This window comes from Kogia breviceps, chromosome 4 (genome assembly GCF_026419965.1).
Source record: "Kogia breviceps isolate mKogBre1 chromosome 4, mKogBre1 haplotype 1, whole genome shotgun sequence".
Taxonomy (NCBI): domain Eukaryota; kingdom Metazoa; phylum Chordata; class Mammalia; order Artiodactyla; family Physeteridae; genus Kogia; species Kogia breviceps.
In genome coordinates this window covers 174,530,794-174,549,244 of record NC_081313.1, presented here as the reverse complement: position 1 = coordinate 174,549,244, position 18,451 = coordinate 174,530,794, and the positions used below count along the sequence as shown (strand labels likewise).

Genomic DNA, 18,451 nt, shown 5'->3' with positions numbered 1-18,451 from the left:
GGCATGTGTCTACCCTGCCTTATTCCTTTGGGTGCTCCTTGAGTTGGCACAGGACTTGGTCCTTGGTGCTTGGTAGACATGCTTGGCCATTGTGGAGGAGGGGGGCCAATCGCCCTCCCTGCCACTAGTTCCCTGTGTCAGCTTGGATGTGTCACTTCTCCTTTCCACCCTCTGGGCCTTGCAAACAGGGACACTGGGCTGACTTCTGATTCAGACCCCTGCCTGCTTGGAGCCTCTGAGTCAGTGGGAAAAGGCAGGGTGGCCATGAGCTGCCTTGACTGTCGTGGTTAAGATTGAGGGTCTGACGCTTCCTGGATATGACCTTGGGCACCTGAGTTAATCTGTTGAGCTTCTGTCCTCTGAGAAGCCAGGATAACGCTGGCCCTTTCCTCCTGGGTCAGGATTAGAAGGGATGGCGGGTTAATTTGGCATAGAGCTTGGTGGGTGGTAATGTCAGCTGGAAGGAACTCAGAGTTGGCATTCTGGTAAGACAGCTTTGCTTAATTTTAATAGTAACACACGTTACCTTGTAACAAATTCAGCAGTGTTGACTGCTACAAAGTAGCAAAACAGAAGGTGCCACTTCCATCGAGTCCCTTTCCCCAGGGAGGTGAGGCAAGGGATGCTCATGACACACGTTCAGGCTTTGCCGGTATTCTTTTTTTTTTTTTTGCGGTACGCGGGCCTCTCACTTTGGGGGACTCTCTTTTTTTTTTTTTTTTTTTTTCGGTACGCGGGCCTCTCACTGTTGTGGCCTCTCCCGTTGCGGAGCACAGGCTCCGGACGCGCAGGCTCAGCGGCCATGGCTCACGGGCCCAGCCGCTCCGCGGCATGTGGGATCCTCCCGGACCGGGGCACGAACCCGTGTCCCCTGCATCGGCAGGCGGACCCTCAACCACTGCGCCACCAGGGAAGCCCTGCAGGTACTCTTTTATTGACTATTTGGCAGTAACCAAAGGATGCTTGATTCAGGAGACAGCTGCACCCCCATTGCCCAGAACTCAGTAACCTCGCTTATTCTACCCAGGGTGCTATTTCATTCTATTTAGGTGGGCAGGCAGCTGGACCCAAACAATTGGGTCCCTGGCCCCGTAGCAGCTGAAGTGGCCGCTGAGGGTAGGCCAAGAGAGCAGTTCCTGTGACTGGCTGGCTCAGGCTGTTTGTGGTGGGTGTTAGTCAGCTCAGAAGCCCAGACGGGGACTGGGTTTCTCTGCAGCTTTCAGTTCAGGGTGAGCATTCTGCTTTCAGCATTCCTCGGCAGGAACAGACCCTGAAATAATTCTGCTTCTGGAAGTTCTCCTCCGTACGTACTTGCACAGATGTGCAAAAGCATGTGTCTAGGTGTGTCCACCGCCACTATGTTGGTAAGAGGGAAAGATTGGCAAAGATTTCCGCAGGCCCCAGCAAGGAGCTGGTGATACAAGGCAGGAACTCCGTGGCTGTCAAAAAGCAGGGCAGTCCTGCTCTTGGGAATGTATTTGGTTTATCCTACAAGCGTAACTGCATATGTAGGAAATGAATGTGTGGGTCATTTATGGCAGCATTGTTGGAGGATAGAAAATTATTGGAAGCAATGCAGGCAACCCTCAGTAGATGGCTGTGTAGATAGACAGTTGGGAGCTGGCACACAGTGGGCCCTCTGCAGCTGCCGAAAGCAGCTCCCCCAGAGGGCTGGTGGGCAGATCTCCAGGTACAACAGGCAGAAACAGCAAATTGAAGAAGAGAACCTTTGAGGGTGCAGGAAATGCTTTTATCTTGATTGTGGTGGTGGGTCTGTGGGTGTGTGCCTTGGTCAACATTTACTGAACTGCAGACTTTCAAAATGTGTCAGTTAGACCACAGTGAAGTTGATTTGAAAAAGAAAACAAAACCCAAACCTAAAAAGCAAGGTGCAGATCAGTGGGAAAGGGGAGGAAAAAAACCGTTCAGGTTTGCTTTCATTTGCGCACAGAAATCCTGCCAGGAAGCCCAAGGCATTTACAAAAAGCGATTTCCTTTTAGGAAAGGTGGAGGGACAGATGGGAAGGGGGTGAGATATTTTACCTTTCTACAGTTTAGCTTTTCGAACCATATGGATAGCACCGATTCCACAGTGAAATGAACAAAAATGAATGTTCTGATACGAACAGTCCACTTGTGGTTAAATAGAACCCCCCACCCCAGAAGAAAAAAAAAGAACCTCCCTGTCAGTCCAGTGGTTGAGACTCTGCGCTTCCACTGTGAGAGGCATGGGTTTGATCCCTAGGAACTAAGATCCCGCAAAAAAAAAAAAGGAAAAAAGAAAAAAACGCATGCAGAACTGCGTATACACTGTGACGCTCTGTGTGAAAAAAGGAGGATGTTTTTATTATGGAAGGAAAGAACATGATGATGGCTGTCCCTAGGAAGGTGAGCATGGGGGAGAAAGGCTTGCTTCACGTTGGACCCTTCTTTGTGTTTGGTCTTTACTTAAAATTGCATCCGTGTATGAGGCCAGTTGGTTATGGATGAGGCTTAGAGATGGAGACGCAGACCAGCAAGTGGGAGAGCCCCGACCCTTTCAAACCCAGGTGATGCATCTCGCCAGTGAGGTGAGGAAAGGGGAGGCTCACGATACAAGTTCAGCCTTTGCAACTATTTTTTTTATTGACTATTTGGCAGTGACAGAAGGATGCCTGATCCAGGGGAGGGCTTTCCCTCCCTGTCCCCCAATGCCCGGAACTCAGGCCGGGCGAGCCTGGCCAAGGGGCCTGGCACTCTGGCCAGAACACGTGTCCATGCTTCTTTCACGTATGTGGGCATCCTTGTCACAAAGGCCATGTGGCACCACAGTTTCTCATCTGTCCTTCTCCTTCCTGCTCTGCCGTAGCACCACCGGCCCTTGAGAAAGCCTGCCCATGGGCAGGGGGTCCCAGCGGGGCCCACCCGCCCACCAGCAGGGAGGCGCCCCTAACTCAGGCCCCAGCGTGGAGCCCCTGTCGGTGCTGGTACTCAGACCTGGCTTGCCTTGGCAACTTGGTCTTGAAGAGGGACTTGCCCGAGGCCTCGATGTAAGTGATGCTCATCTCTTTGGGGCTGATCTCAACGTAGGCGAAGCCACCCAGTGAGTTCTCGGCCCCGTAGTGGAAGCGCAGGTAGCCGTTGGGGACCTTGCGCAGGTGCTTCTTGGAGGGGTCCATGAAGTTCCCGGACCCGCTCAGCACAAAGCCCACGCCATTCTCATCCTGAAGGTACTGTGGACAGAGGAAGCAGGGTCAGTGGAGCCCCCAGCCCCTCAGTGAGGTTGACCGCGGGCTTGGTGTCTACCTGTCTCGCGTCCAGGGTCAGGCCTGTGATGAACCACAGAGTCACCCTGAGCAAGGGACATACCCCACCCCCTCCTGTCCCGGGCCTCAGCTCTCCCACGTGTTCGAGAGTGTACTGATCTGAGCAATCAGTAGTCGACTGGGACCCGTGAGATGGCTTTTAGGGAACTTTGGGCTGTTTTCTGGTTAGCGAGCAGAGAGTTTGAGAGAGAGTGACATTCAGCGGGGCTCCCAGACGGAAGGGGGACCCCAATATGCCATGTGGCACAGTGGCCGGGCTGGGGACCCCTTACCAGGCTCCCGCCCCGCCCTCAGTTCCCTCACCTGCAGGTTGTGATCGTGGCCGCACAGGTAGGCAGTGACCCTGTGCGTGGTCAGCAGCGGCAGCAGTTGCTTGACCAGGCAGTGGGTGGGCCCGTGCTCGGCGACAGACCACACAGGGTAGTGGCCGGCCACCAACACATAGTCCTCCTTGGCCGCCGCCAGCTGCTTCTTGATCCAGGCCAGCTGCGTGCGGGCCACCGCCAGGTTGCGGGGCCTCTCGGGCTGCTGGCTGGCAAAGTCGTCCGAGTTGCCACACAGTGCCACCGTGTCCAGCATGAAGATGGCCACGGACACGTTGGACCGTGGGACCTTGAAGCGCAGGCGGTAGTAAGGGCTGGGGAAGTTCCTGTGGATGGGATGGAGGTGGTGGGCGCCCGTCTTGGGCAGAGAAGCCCCGGGCTCAGCCCTGGCTGATAGGTCCCTTTGCCCACCCGAGCGAGGCTGGCGGAGGGATAGAAGCAGGGGCAGGCTCACCAGCGCTTGGAGATCCTGGAGTAGGCTATCTGTGCCGAGACGTTCCCCAGATGGTCGTGGTTGCCAGCCAGCACGTACCAGGGCACGTTGCGGAGTGAGGAGGCAGAGAACACGTCCTCAAAGGTCTCCTGCAGCAGACAGAGAAGGGAGCCCCCCCACCCCCGCAGGTTCAAGCAGCCGTCGGATGCTCCCACCAAGTCAGGCGCTACGTACAGGGGAGACGCTGAGGGTGCTAGGTGTCTACAAGTGTCAGCTTCTCTCTCTGCCCTCTCCAGAGTCAAAAGGTCGACTGGCTTCTCCATGCGTCCCCCCCCGCCTCCACACCTACTCCAGGGGCGCACACCTGGAACCTCTTGTCGTTGGCATCCTGCACGCCAGTGAAGTAGAAATTGTCCCCCAGGGACAGGATGAAGTCTGCGCCCAGGAGCTGCACGGTCCTGGCGATCTCCTTGGCATTGGCCATTTCCCGGGCTGTGTGGAACGGGGCATTGGGGACCCCTCCCCAGTCACCCACGGCAACGAAGCGCAGGACAGGGGCGGGGGCGGTGCGGGTGTTGGTACTGATGCCGGCAGCCCAGGGGAGCACCAGGGGGAGAACCAACGAGGCTTGCAGGACGAGCAGCACCGTCCACGTGTCCATCTGGGAGGGGAGAGACAAGCGTCTGGGGCATGGGCAGCATGCCCCCCCCCAAACCCCCCCCCGAGATCCCCACTTGCCCTGTTCTGAGAAAGGAGGAGACGGCTCCCTGCAGGGATGGCCTGGCTCCCCAGTTCCCGGGACTTGAGTGCAAGAGCCGGCTGGGAGGGTCAGGGGTCGGGCAGGGTCCAGCCAGCGGGGCGGGGAAGGGGGTGTATGCGGGGCCCAGCACTCACCCTGGGGGAGGCACAAGCCAGTCGGCTGGGGGCTCAGAGAGGCAGGTGAGCTCCAGAGCAGAACTGGCCGGCACTGAGCCTTTATTCCCTGGGGGCGGAAATGGATCATTAGAGAGGATGATGCAGTTTCTCCGCCAACTGTTCCAGAAGCCCTCCCCTTGGGTCATGTGAGCCTTGGAGTTAGTTCCCCGGCAGCCCAACATGGGATTCGAGGCCAGAGCGGGGGGGTCTGGCCTATGAGTGCAGCCGCGCCTGCCCCACAAGCTCTGCGCCTGCCCACGGGAGCGCGTTTGTGTCGTGGGCCTCGTGTGTGCTGTGTGCGCAGCTCTATCTGTGCGCTCCGGCCAGGCACCTCCCATGTGTGTGTCCTCCGCGGACGTGTTTGTCTGCCAGTGCCTGGGTGTGTCTGAGCTGTTTTCTGCGTGTAGCCAAGCGTGCCTGCCTTGGTCACATGTCTGCCGTGTGCCTGGGAGTCCCATGTCCCCGTGGCCGTGGACACTGAGCCGGCAAGGCCTGTGTGGCAAAGCCTGTGACGCGCGCCTGCGTCCTCAAGTGTAACTGTGTGTGTGAGACGAGGACTTGTGTGTCCCTGTCTTGTGCCCGAGCCGAGTTGTGTGTCCATGTGTTGTGTCTCTCAGCTGAGCCGTAGGTCCGGTGTGTGAGGTGTGTTTGACAACATCTGAGCGCGAGACCCAGGGTCAACCCCCCTCCCCCAAACAGCAGGGGCTCCCTTTTCCAGGAAGTCCTGCCCACACCTTCCTCTCTGCCCCAACCCCCCATTCCCGCAGGAGGAACCCAGGCAGGAGGCAGCAGGTGACAAGCCGTGTGACCAGACTTTTGACCCTCTGACCTCGAGGGCAGCGGGGCCCCTGCACTTGAGGCCGCTCTGACCTGCCCCTCTCCTCCCGGCCTCCTTCCTCCCGGCCCTGATTGCCCCCTGCACACTCACGCTGGTTCCCTACAGCCTCTTGCGAGAGTGGATGGGGGCCCCTCATTCGCGGCTTGAGGACACAGGCTGGCTGTTTGCTCTTCCCGCCCCCGCAGCCCCGACAAACAGGAAGTGGGTCACGAGGGCAGGCGGAGACCCCTCCTCCGGGTGGAGACCTCCCGCCGCCCGGTCGGTCTCACCTGGCAAACGCTGGGCCAGGGGTCAAGGCCAGGCGCAGCCGCGCGAACCGAGCTGCAGGAGTGTGGGGTGCTAGCCGTCGGGGCTGTCCCGGCTTTAAGGAGGCGGCAGCTATCCGCCCTACCGGCGGGCAGGGGGCGGCCCAGGTGATCCCCGGCGGCAAGCGCGGGCGCCTGGGCCTCCTGGCCCGGCCGCCGCGCCCGGGGATGCTGCTGGGCCACTGCGTGCCACCACGCCTGCGGGGTGCACTTCTGTAACAGGAGGTAACTCTCCCTGGAGGGCGGCCCAGACCTGCCGATTGGGCTGCAGCTCGGCCGGGCAGGGTGGCTCGGCTCGGGGACCCGATTTCCTCCCCCCTGTCCCCATGCAGGCAGAGTCTCCACCTGCCTGCGCACTTGGGGCGCCCACGGCCCCCACGATCGCAGCGATGGGTGGGGCCTCAGCCCCGGGCTGCGCCACCCTCTAGTGAGGAAGTCTGTCATCTTCAACCTCAGTTTCCTGGTCTTTAGGTTGAGGGCAGAACAGTCCAATCTTACTTAGAATTGCAAATAATTTAAGTTGAAACACCCCTCCAGGTGCTGGGGCTGCAACCCTTCCCGCCTCCTTTTGAAGGTGGGCGGGAGGCAAAAGAGTTAGTCTTATCTGAAGAGTAAAATATGGGAAAGCAAAAGATGAGAACTTTCTGGTGGAGATACCTGGCAGACACCGCCCTAACAGGTGACCCAGGTGAACAGCATAGTGATGTCTTATTGATATCATGTGGCCCTGACATAATGTCATGAGAAGGGCCCCTCACCTCCTGGGTTTCTCCCCAGTCACCTGTAACCACAGGCTTATGATGAGAAAGATACCAGATACACCCAAATCCAGGGATATTCTACAGAATACCTGCCTAGAACTCTGCAAAAATGGCCCAGTCATGAAAAAGCAACCTTTGAGGGGCTGTCGCAGACTGGAGGAGACCCAGGAGCCGGGAGGACGAACTGAATGTGGGATCTTGGGCCAGAAAAGAGGCACTTGTGGAAAAACTGGTGACATCCAAACAAAGCCTGGAGTTTTGTGAATAGTAACACAACTAAGAAACATAATCGCGTATAGGTTCCAGGTATATCATGGTTCCAGATGATGCTGGCCATAGAGACAACAGTGAGGTGTATGTTGGAACTCTTTGCATTTTTTTTTTGCAATTTTCCTGTAAATCTATAATTACTCCAAAATAAAACAGTCTACTTGGAAAATAAGCACGATCCAAGAAACTTAAACGTGGATTTGACATGCACTGAGCACTTGCTGTATGCCCAGTACTGGCAGACCCAGCAGAGAACAAGACGGATAGGAAACACCTGCTCTGCTGGGGCCCCACGTGCTGGCGAAATTTATATTCTAGCTGTTAATTACTTTCCATTCTTTGGGGGTGGGGTGGGGCATTCTCTTTCCATTTTATACTTTATGTATTGTTTGGAGTTTTGCTTGAAAAGCACTGTTATTTTGCCAGCAGAATAAATGCAAACTTCCTCCTAACGTATCTGTGGTCTGAATGTAAACATGGGAAACAAAGACCTCATCACAGATCCAGGGCAGTGACTGTTTTCTGGGGAGACAGGAAGAGGAATGGAATTGGGGCTCAGGGACAAGGTAGTGTCAGGAAGGGGGCTTCAACTTTATCCCTACTGTTTCCTTTCACAGAGAAGGGGAAAAAAAATTATCTGAAGCAATTAGGACCAAATGTTTGGAACATTTGCTTCTTCATGTGGCAGGTCTGGAACATTTGCTTCTTCATGTGGCAGGTCTGGAACATTTGCTTCTTCATGTGGCAGGTCTGGGGGTGTTTGAGGGATTATCTTCTATGCTTTCTGTAATTTTTTGAGATCACACAAAATTATAATATTTATTATCATATCGTATTACCTGGTCTTTAAAGAAACGCTGGAAAATACTGAAAAGCACAAGGAAAATGATTACACTCGTCTGCCTAGCCACGCCCGCCGCAATGGAAGCGTGGAGTCTTAACCACTAGACCGCCAGGGAATTCCCTACTGATACCATTTTTTAAGTTTGTCAAATGTTAACATTTTCTATATCTTTTAAATTAAAAAGCACAAAAGCACATGCACAGGAAAAGAAATCAGACTTCTTGCGGAGTGTGTAGTGAAACTTGTGAACCCTTGGCTATATCTCTCTGGTCACCTCTGGGGTTCGGAGTAAACTCTTTTCCCTGCATTCACCCAGGGGAGCCTGCTTCTGCGATTTTCTGTGGAGGTGGATCAGGATTTGGCTCTGAGCCTCCCTCCCCCTCCACTCCTGCCTTGCTTCCCAACACCAACGTCAATCCCATGGCTGAGTTCCTCCCTGCCCTCCCCTCCCCTCTCTGCCCCAGCTCTCACCACTCCTCTGGCCTTCTCACCCTTCCTGGAATAGGAGCCCTCGCTCTGACTTCAGGGCATTGGCACTTGCTGTTCCATTTTCCTAGAAGGCTCTTCCTACTCCAGCTAACCCCGTGGCTCCCTCCCACTGTATTTAAGTTCCTTTAACTTATCTAAAAAGCATTCCTCCCACCCCCATCCTGACACCCTCTTAACTTGCTGTAGTTTTCTCAGTAGCCCTTATCACTGCCTGATGAACCAAACTCTGCTTATCTTGTTTTCAGTCTGTCTCCCCACCCGAATGAGGCAACAAGAACTGTCTGCAGTCGGTGGTGTTTGCTGCTGTTTCTCTGGCGTTTAGAATCTGGGGCCCACAAAGGCAGCTGCTCAGGAATTATCTGGGGAAGGATGGAATGAAGGTTCTCGCTTGTCCGACACACTCTTCCCTCCAGTCTGAATGTGCAGCTTCCCCCCACCCTCCTGGCTTCTTCCCTTGACTGGATACCACTAACTCCTTTACACCTTGCTTCAGATCTAAACGTTGTGGTTTTGCTGTTGTTGTTTTCTTTGTTTTTTGGCCAAGCTGCGTGGCATGTGGGATCTTAGTGCCCCGACCGGGGATTGAACCTGTGCCCCCTGCGTTGGAAGCAGGGAGTCTTAACCACTGGATCACCAGGGAAGTCCCAAATGTTGTTGTTTCTGATAATCTGTCCAGGACTCTTGGAGATACGTCAATGTGTGCATCTCCTTCGTGTTGGGGCCACTGCCCACAAGTCACACTAAGGACAGTGTATTCTGACCTCAGGGCCTTTGTACTTGCTGTGCCCTCCACTGGCCCACTCTCCCCCACCTTCTTGTCCTTGAGCACTTGGCTTCAACGCCACTTCCTCAGACTACCCTGACACCCTGACTCAGTTAGCACACACACCCAACACCTACTCCCTTGTCTCTACTGTTGTCAAGTCCCCGCGCCGCCCCCCCCCCCAAGGAATTCCCACAAAAGCAGGTCTGGGTGGACAACAGATGTCCACTCGAGGGGGTCAGAAGGGGGGCAGGCGGTTAGCATTACTTCTGACAAGCACGGTCAGTGAAGGGAGGTGTGCAGCAGATTGGTACATGTGGTGAGGAGAGCCTGAGGTGGGAGGTATCAGGAGCTAATGGCCTGGAGCTCCAGAGTGTGGACTCGATCTAGAGGGTGACAGATTTGGAGGATAGGGTCCAAGCTGTGTGTTTACAAGATCAGTCTGGAAAAACAGCACGTCACAGACAGATCTATATCGTCTGTCTCTCTATATCTATTATTATTATTATTTTGCCTGCACGGCATGTGGGGATCTTAGTTTCCAGACCAGGGATCGACCCCATGCCACCTGCAGTGGAAGTGCAGAGTCTCAACCACTGGACCGCCAGGGAAGTCTCATTTCTATATCTATTTATATCTATCTATCTGTATATCCATTTAACTACATCTATCCATCTATTTATCTGTATCTCTATCTATCCATTTATTTTTATCTATCTATCTATCTACCTATCTATCGGTCTATCTATCCATTTATCTATATCTATCCATCTATCTGTATCTCTATCTATCCATCCATTAATTTTTATCTATCAATCAATCATCTATCTATCACACTATATCTTGATACAAAACTACAAGTGCTTGGTTGCTACTCACCAAGAAGAAATAATTCTGGCGCCCACAGGAACAAAATTAAGAGTGGTATCTTCCGGGGATGGTTGCCCTGGGAAATTATTAATTTCTACTTTCCTGAATTCATCTTTAAAAATTAAAAGCTAGTAAAGATTTTGTAATCAGGAAAACAGGATTTACCTAAATAACCATTCTGATGAAGGCACGGATGATTGTTGATGGAGGGTGAGCCTACATTGAGGGGGACACCTTCCCCCCCACAAGTGGCTGGTATAGTTGGGTCAGCCCTCCAGGATGGCTGTTTAAAGGTGGTTGAGCGAGGGGGCTCTGCAGCCATCTGCCTGAGTTCAAATTCCAGCTCCTCTGTTGTTATTTAGCTGTGTGACTGTGGGCTAGGGGCTTTACCTCTCTGTGCCTTATTTCTTCATCTTTAACACGGGTGATGTTACAGTTATTCAGTACAGAGTGTCGTGTGCACCAAAAGTCCTGCCACAGATGGAACATGCGGAAGAGGACCTTGTTCATAGCCAGCACCCCCTATAAGCTAGCTGCCACTGCTTGTTATTATTATCATCACTATTATGTGTATTATTATTATTATAGACTAGGGCGGTGGCAATTTGGATAAACTGAACGTGTTTAAGAGGCAGAAATAAGAAGTTGGGGGACCAACTCATCCCAGTTTGCCGGAGACTTTCCTGATTTTAGCATAGAAAGTCCCACATCCCAGGAGCCCTCTCAGTCTTGGGTAAATCAGAAGGATAGTTGGTCACCCTAAGATAAATCTTGGGACCCGGTGAGTGGTTAGAGGGAGGAATCTCTGGCAAATTCCAGCTTTCAGGTCTGGAGAATGAGAACCCAGACCCAAGGAAGAAACTCAGGGAGAGGAACCATTTTTTTCGGAAGTGGACAAACCTTAGCGTGCGTACATTGAATTTGAGGGGCCTCTTGTTTGTCTGGGTGGGAGAAGACAGGTTTCCCTGTGGGGATCACGGGACAGAGGTCCCAGTATCTTATTCTGTAATATTTTGAACACACAGCAAAGTTGAGAGAATTGTCCAGCGAACACCCACACACTTGCTCCTAGATACTGCAATTAAGATTTGCATATATTTGCTTTAATATCTATCCATCCGTTCACTCATGCATCTTACTCTTTACCTATTTTAATATGTTGCGGACATCTGCACACTTCCCTGCCAAGGCTTCAGTGCTCATACCATTAACTAGAATTCGATATTTGTTTACAGTTCTTTTCTCTGATGTGAAATTTACATACAATGATATGTACAAGCCTTAAGTGTACACTGGGCAAGTTCTGATAAACCTCAGCTACAGTCATGAAAGAAAGAACTTACTCAACCCCCCGTGAGATTCAAAACAAAAAATAGAAGTAAATGGAGGCAGCTCTGGTTCTGCTACTTGCAAAGCTCTGTGACCTGGAGTGAGTGTCTTAACCTTTCTGGGCTTCAGCTTCTCATCTCCAAAATGGGCAGAGTAAGGGTGCCTGTCTGAGATCTGATTGTGGTTGTCGTGGGTATTGAACACGTGAATTCGTGTAGAAATACTGAGGAGTGCCTGGCATGTAAGGAGTGCCTTGAGGGATAAGGCACATGGGTAAGATACCCACATGGGTAAGATACCCATGCTCCCAATGCAAGGGGCCCGGGTTCGATACCTGCTCGGGGAACTAGACCCTGCATGCGTGCCACAAGTAAGAAGTCTGCATGCTGCAACTAAGAGTATACATGCTGCAACTAAAGATCCTGCATGCCTCAGCGAAGATCCTGTGTGCCGCAATTAAGACCCAACGCAGCCAAAATAAATGAATAAATATTTTTTTAAAATTTAAAAACTGCCTTGAAAACACTCACTTATAATATTACCCGGTTGGAACAGTGAAAAGAATTACTCTTGGTGGAAGAATTAATAAAGAGGTAAGTATATTGCTGAAAAATTTCAAAGATGGCCATCAGAGGAACCTAAGCATGGGATCTACACTGGTGTGGAAGGCAGGTGGAAGGAAAGGGCGGCTGTGAGCTAAATCCTGATCCGTTGCTGCAGAAAATCAGCAGATGAGAGCTCCATTCACCTGTGGGTGATGAGAGGGAGAGGAGTGTATTCAGTATTCAGAATCGTGGAGATGCCCAGAGAGTAAGGCTTCATGCCCTGCAAAAGGTCTCATTTGTTTTAATCATGTGCATGTGCTTTTGTATTGTTTATAACGTGCTTTTGTATTTTAATTTAACTGTAATTTGTAAAACATAGACAAGATTCTGACACCTGCTCCAAATGGATGAACCTTGAAGACATTATTATACTCAGTGAAATAAGCCAGTCAGCAAAGGTCTGTATGATTCCACTTCTACAAGGTCCCTAGGGTGGTCAGATTCATAGGGACAGAAAGTAGGATAGTGGGTGCCAGGGGCTGGGGGCGGGGGGAATGGGGTAATGTTTAATGAAGACGGTTTCAGTTTTGCAAGATGAAAAGAGTTCTGGAGATGAATGGTGGTGATGGTTACACAACAATGTGAATGTATTTAATGCCACTGGACTGTACACTGAAAAATGGTGACGATGGTAAATTTTATGTTATTTGTATTTTACCAAAGTTGAGAAAAAAGAAACCCAGAAAAGCATAGAAGATAATCCTAAAACACCCCTGTACCATCACATGAAGAAGCAAATGTTGTAATTGTTTCAGATATACATTTTCCTTTTTATGAAAGAAAAAAAAACCAGTAGAGATAAAGTTGAAGTCCTCTCCCCCTTGTAATTTCAATTCAGTGGCCATGGTTTTTTTTTTTTTTTTTTTTTTTGCTGTACGCGGGCCTCTCACTGCTGTGGCCTCTCCCGTTGCGGAGCACAGGTTCTGGACGCGCAGACTCAGCAGCCGTGGCTCACGGGCCCAGCCGCTCCGCGGCATGTGGGATCTTCCCGGACCAGGGCACGAACCCATGTCCCTTAAATGGGCAAGCAGATTCTTAACCACTGCGCCACCTGGGAAGCCCTGGGCTGCTAACGGGAAGCCCTGGGCTGCTAACTTTAAGTTGAAAAGTCATATGATAATTTGGCTGAATTAAGAAGCAGTATCAGAATGTTTAAAAGAACATATTTCAAACTCCTATTTATACGTTTAATTTTTCGATTTGTTAGCAACGCTAAGGACTTCAGAAGCATTTGCTTGGTGGAGGGATTTAAGATTAAAGAATCAAATGTAACACTTTTATAAATGCCATCTGCAATATTTAAGAGATTTCAACCCACTGCATTTCTAAATGGACCCAAAGATGTATCCAATGACCTCTCTGAAAGAGATGGTCCACTTTGCCAGGTATATAAGTAACATAATAGCTGTAATTGGAACCGACGACTTAAGAGAAACTCTGTTTTTAAAGGTATAATTTAAATTGACTGTATACTTGCAAAGTAACCGCAAAGATGGCTTTTTCTAGGCACCAAAGCTGCCCCAAATCCAGACACCGTCGTGAGTTTGTTTGATTTGAGGAATGCAAAGACCAGTGTGGCTGGAGCAGAGGGGAAAAGTGGGAGGAAACGAAGGCAGGGAGGTAAGGGGTGCGTGCGAGTGCTTTGGGGGCTGCAGGAAAGAGGGTTTTTATCCCCAGGGAGGTGGGCGGCGCGGAGAATTCTGAGCAGAGGTGGGACTAATTAACAGGTTTTGCATAATTTCCACCAGCTGTTGGGCTGTGGACCACAGCTACTTGGTGGGTGCTGCCGGTGGGAAAAACCGGATCCTGTTGGTTTTCCCCAAACCCGGTAAACAAAGTCTTAAAATCTTGACCTCGGAAGCTGCCCGGGACCCCCAGCAGGGGCCAGAATGCCGGGCTCCTTTCTCAGACTCTTGACCTGTCCACTGCTGCTTCCGCGTGGGCAAATCCTGAACTGCAGCAACGTCCTGAAAACCGTGTTTCCTTTTTGGTGCGCAAAGGCCGCCCTTGTGCGGGGTGCGGAGGGTCGGGCAATGGATTCAGCCAAGGTCTGACCCCCCTCCCCCGCGAGAAGCTCCGGGTGTGTGTGGGAGGGATGAGTGAGCTACACGGGGATTCAGATGTTTACAGGGTAATCTGTTGAGCAGCCCGCGTCTCAGAAAATTGCAAACCAGATTCTCAGAGGAGGGGTCTTTGGGCAGAGTCTCCAAGGGCCAGTAGGAGTTTTTTTAGGAAGGCACAGTAAGAAAAGACATCCTAGGCAGAGGGAAGGGTATGTACAGAGCAAGCTCAGAACTGAAATCCTGATCTAACTCCCACCCCCCCTTAACTGCTCCTCTCAACCTGGGTCATCGGGTCACCATGTGAGCCCCACACCTAGTACTTGTCCTGAATGTGTCTCTTCCTCTCACTCCCCCCATCCCATGGCCATCACCCAGGGCCAGACAGCCGTCACCTGGGCCATAGTTGTGTGTCCCAATTGCCTTCAATTCCTAGTCATCCATCCCAGTCCCCAAAGAATCTCTCTCCAGCTCTCCCCTGCTCACACACCTCCCATTGCTCCCTAGTGCTCTGGAGAGCAAGTCCAAGCCATTCAGCCTGGCATCTGAAGCCGTGGAAGACCTGGCCCTGCCTGCTCCACTGTAGAGTTAGCATGAACAATAATAACAAAAATAATAATAACAGCAAATACCCACTTTACATGCTGCCAGGCCATGGGTCATGCAGTATAAAGGCAGTTTCAGGGAGTTCCCTGGTGGTCTAGTGGTTAGGATTCCGGGCTCTCACTGCCATGGCCTGGGTTCAATCCCTGGTCAGGGAACTGAGATCCTGCAAGCCACGTGGTGCAGCCAAAAGGAAAAAAAAAAAGGCTCTTTCACAACAGCCTTATTATCCTCGTTTTACAGAAGGACATTCTGAGGTTCAGAGAAGTCAAGGGACTTGTCCAAGGTCACTAGCATGCCTGTGAACTCAGTTCTTTCCAACTCCAAAACAGAGGCTTAACTCCAACTCTGTCCGCTCCATGGCACATCTCTGGTGTGATAGGTTTAACTTCTTTGCTAGTCCTCTGTCTTAGCTCAGGCTGCTATAACAATACCATAGACAGGGAGGCTTGAAACAGACATTTATTTCTCCAAATTCTGGAGGCTGGGAAGTTCTGGAAGATCTTGACACCAAGATCAAGGTGTCAGCCTATTCAGTTCCTGGTGAGGGCTCTCTTCCTGTGTTGCAGACGGCTACCTCCTCTTTTTTTTTTTGGCTGTGGCTTGCAGCACGTGGGATCTTATTTCCCCAGCCAGGGATTGAACCTGTGGCTCCCTCAGTGCAAGCATGAAGTCTTAAGCACTGGACTGCCAGGGAAGTCCCCCATAAGGGCTTTATTCTACCTTGAGGGCCCCACCCCCATGACCTCATCTAACTCTAATTACCTCCCAATGGCCTCATCTCTAAGTACCATCATATTGGGTATTAGGGCTTCATAAAAATTTCTGAGGGATGCAAATATTCTGTCCATAACATCCTCCCTTCAGATAGCGGGGCCTCATTGCCCTTGCCTTGAGTGTGGGTCAGACTTAATGAAGCACTTAAAAAAAAAAGACAAACTTTTTATTTCAATACTCTAGTAGATCCACATGCAGTTTTAAGAAATAATACAGAGATTCAGTACGACCTTCACCCATTTCCTCCCAATGGTAACATCTTGCATAACTGCAGTGCAATATCCCAACCAGGAAATTCATACGGTCACTGACCTTATTCAGAGTTCACCAGATTTACGTGCACTGGTGTGTGTATGCGCACGAGTGTGTGTGTTTAATTCTTTGCAGTTTGTCACATGACTAGATTTGTGTGACTACTACCACAGCCAGGATACATAACAGTTCCATCACAAGGGTCCCTTGTGCTACCCTTTTGTAGCCCCTGTCCCCTCCCCCTTCCAACACCTGGAAACCACTCATCTATTCTCCACGTCTACAGTTTTGACATTTCAAGACTGTTATAAAGTATATCCATTCAATGAAATATTACTCAGCAATAAAAAGAAATGAAGCACAGATACATGCTACAACACAGATGAATCTTGAAAACATTATGCTAAGTGAAAGAAGCCAGTCACAAAGGACCACATATTGTAGGATTCCATTTATATGCAATATCCAGAATAGGCAAATTTATTGAGACAGAAGGTATATTAGCGATGCCTAGGGCTGTTGGATTGAGAGTAGGGGGTGGGGTGCCAGGGATAAAAGGGGCTGACAGATAATGGTGCAGGGTTTTTATGTAAGAGTAATGAAAATGTACTGAAACTGATTGTAATGATGGTGCACAGTTCTGTGAATATACTAAAAGCCATTGAATTGTACACTCTAAATGGGTGAATTGTATGGTATGTGAATTCTATCTCAAGTGGTTTAAAAAGAGAGCATTGTATGACTGGAATTATACAGTATGTAATCTTTGACATTGGCTTTTTATTTTCACTCAAGATAAATCTCTTGAGATATGTCCAAGTTGTTGCGTGTATCAATAGTTAGTTTCTTTTTATTTTGACTAGTATTTCATGGTTTGTACCAGTTTGTCTAACCAGTCACCCACTGAAGAACATTGGGGTTGTTTCCAGTTTTTGGCTATTACAAATAAAGCTGTTACGAACATTTATGTACAGGTTTTTATGTGAATTTAAGTTTTCATTTCTCTAAGATATATGCCTAAGAGTGTAATTTTTGGGTTATATGGAAAGCACATATTTAGTTTTGTAAGAAATCACCATATTCTTTTCCAGAGGGGCTGTACCATTTTACATTCCCACCACCGAAGCACGAGTGATCTGGTTTCTCTGCATCCTCACCAGCATTTGGTGATATTGCCTTTTATTATTTTAGCCCTTTGAAAGGGGCACAGTGATGTCTCATTGTAGTTTGAATTTGCATTTTCATAATGGCTTATCATGTTGACATTTAAAAAAAGGTGCTTACTTACCAACTTTATGTCCTTTTCCATAAAATGTCTGTTCATGTCTTTTGCCCATTTTCTAATTGGGGTCTTCTTCTTCTTCTTTTTTATTTTTAAATAGTTGAGTTTTGAGGGACTTCCCTGGTGAAGCAGTGGTTAAGAATCTGCCTGCCAATGCAGGACACAGGTTCGAGCCCTGGTCCAACAAGATCCCACGTGCTGCGGAGCAACTAAACCCATACACCACAACTACTGGGCCTGCGCTCTAGAGCCCACAAACCACAACTACTGAGCCCACGTGCCACAACTACTGAAGCTTGCACGCCTAGAGCCCGTGCTCTGCAACAAGAGAAACCACTGCAATGAGAAGCCCGCGTACCACAAAGAAGAGTAGCCCCCGCTCGCAGCAACTAGAGAAAGCCCGTGTGCAGCAACGAAGACCCCATGCAGCCAAATAAAATTTATAAAAAAATAAAAATAGTTGAGTTTTGAGAGTTTTTAATATATTCTAGATAAGAGTCCTTTGAAGATATGTGTTTTGCAAATATTTCCTCCCAGTCCGCAGCTTGTCTTTTCATCTTCTTGCCAGGGTATCTTGCAGAGCAAACAATTTTTTACTTTTGATGAAGTCTAATTTATTGGTTTTTCCTTTTATGGATCTTATTTTTGGTATCAAGTTTAAGAACTCTTCACTAGTCCTAAGTCCCAAAGATTAGATTTTCTCCTTTTTTTCCTAAAAGTGTTATGGTTTTATGCATTACATTTTCATTTCGTCCATAATTTGAGTTAATTTTGGTACGAAGTGAAAGATTTAGATAGTGCTTCTTCCCTCTCCCTCCCATAAATGTCTAGTTGCTCCAGCATTATTTGTTGAAAAGTCTATCCTTTCTCCATTGACTGTTTTTGTGTCTTAAAAAAAAATCAATTGGGCATATTTTTGTGGGTCTATTTCTGGGTTCCCTATTCTACTCCATTGTTTTAGGTATCTATGCTTTTACCAGTACCACCATATCTTGATTTCTGTAGCTGTACAGTAAGCCTCAACATTGGGCAGAGTGATCCCTTCCATTTTATACTTTTTCCAAAATTGTTTTCAGCTATTCTGTGACCTTTGCCATTCCATATAAATCTTAGAACAAGTTTGTCTATGTCTATGCAAAATCTTGCTGGAATTTTGGCAAAAATTACTTTAAACTTATCTATCAAGGGGAGAATTGTCATGTTTACTATGTTGAGTCTTGTAATCCATGGACATGGTATGTCTCTCCATTTATTTAGATCTTTGATTTCGTCTGCATTTTGTAATTTTCAGGATACATATCCTGTACATGTTTTGTTAGATTTACACCTAAGTATTTAATCTTCTTTGTTGCAGTTGTTAATGGTATTCTGTTTTAAATTTTGGATTCCATTGGCTCACTTAAATTTAAAAAAATATTTTAAAATTG

The 18,451-nt window shown here is 49.4% G+C and overlaps 1 protein-coding gene across 2 annotated transcripts; it reads right to left on the bottom strand.

The window, feature by feature from the left end:
• Positions 1–2,599: 2,599 nt before the first annotated feature.
• On the bottom strand, positions 2,600–6,468 carry ACP5 (acid phosphatase 5, tartrate resistant). Of its 2 annotated transcripts, none has more exons than XM_067033442.1 (6): positions 6,084–6,468; positions 4,956–5,043; positions 4,426–4,722; positions 4,083–4,210; positions 3,609–3,954; positions 2,600–3,212 (listed from the first exon to the last, which is right to left on the bottom strand). In XM_067033442.1, exons 3-6 carry the CDS (start codon positions 4,720–4,722, stop codon positions 2,934–2,936), a joined length of 1,050 nt encoding a protein of 349 aa, XP_066889543.1. In that variant the 5' UTR covers positions 4,956–5,043; positions 6,084–6,468; the 3' UTR covers positions 2,600–2,933. The 2 variants fall into 2 exon arrangements, with proteins under 2 accessions (XP_066889543.1, XP_058915768.1); XM_059059785.2 differs by having other exon boundaries at positions 5,905–6,466.
• Between the last annotated feature and the right edge of the window lie 11,983 nt (positions 6,469–18,451).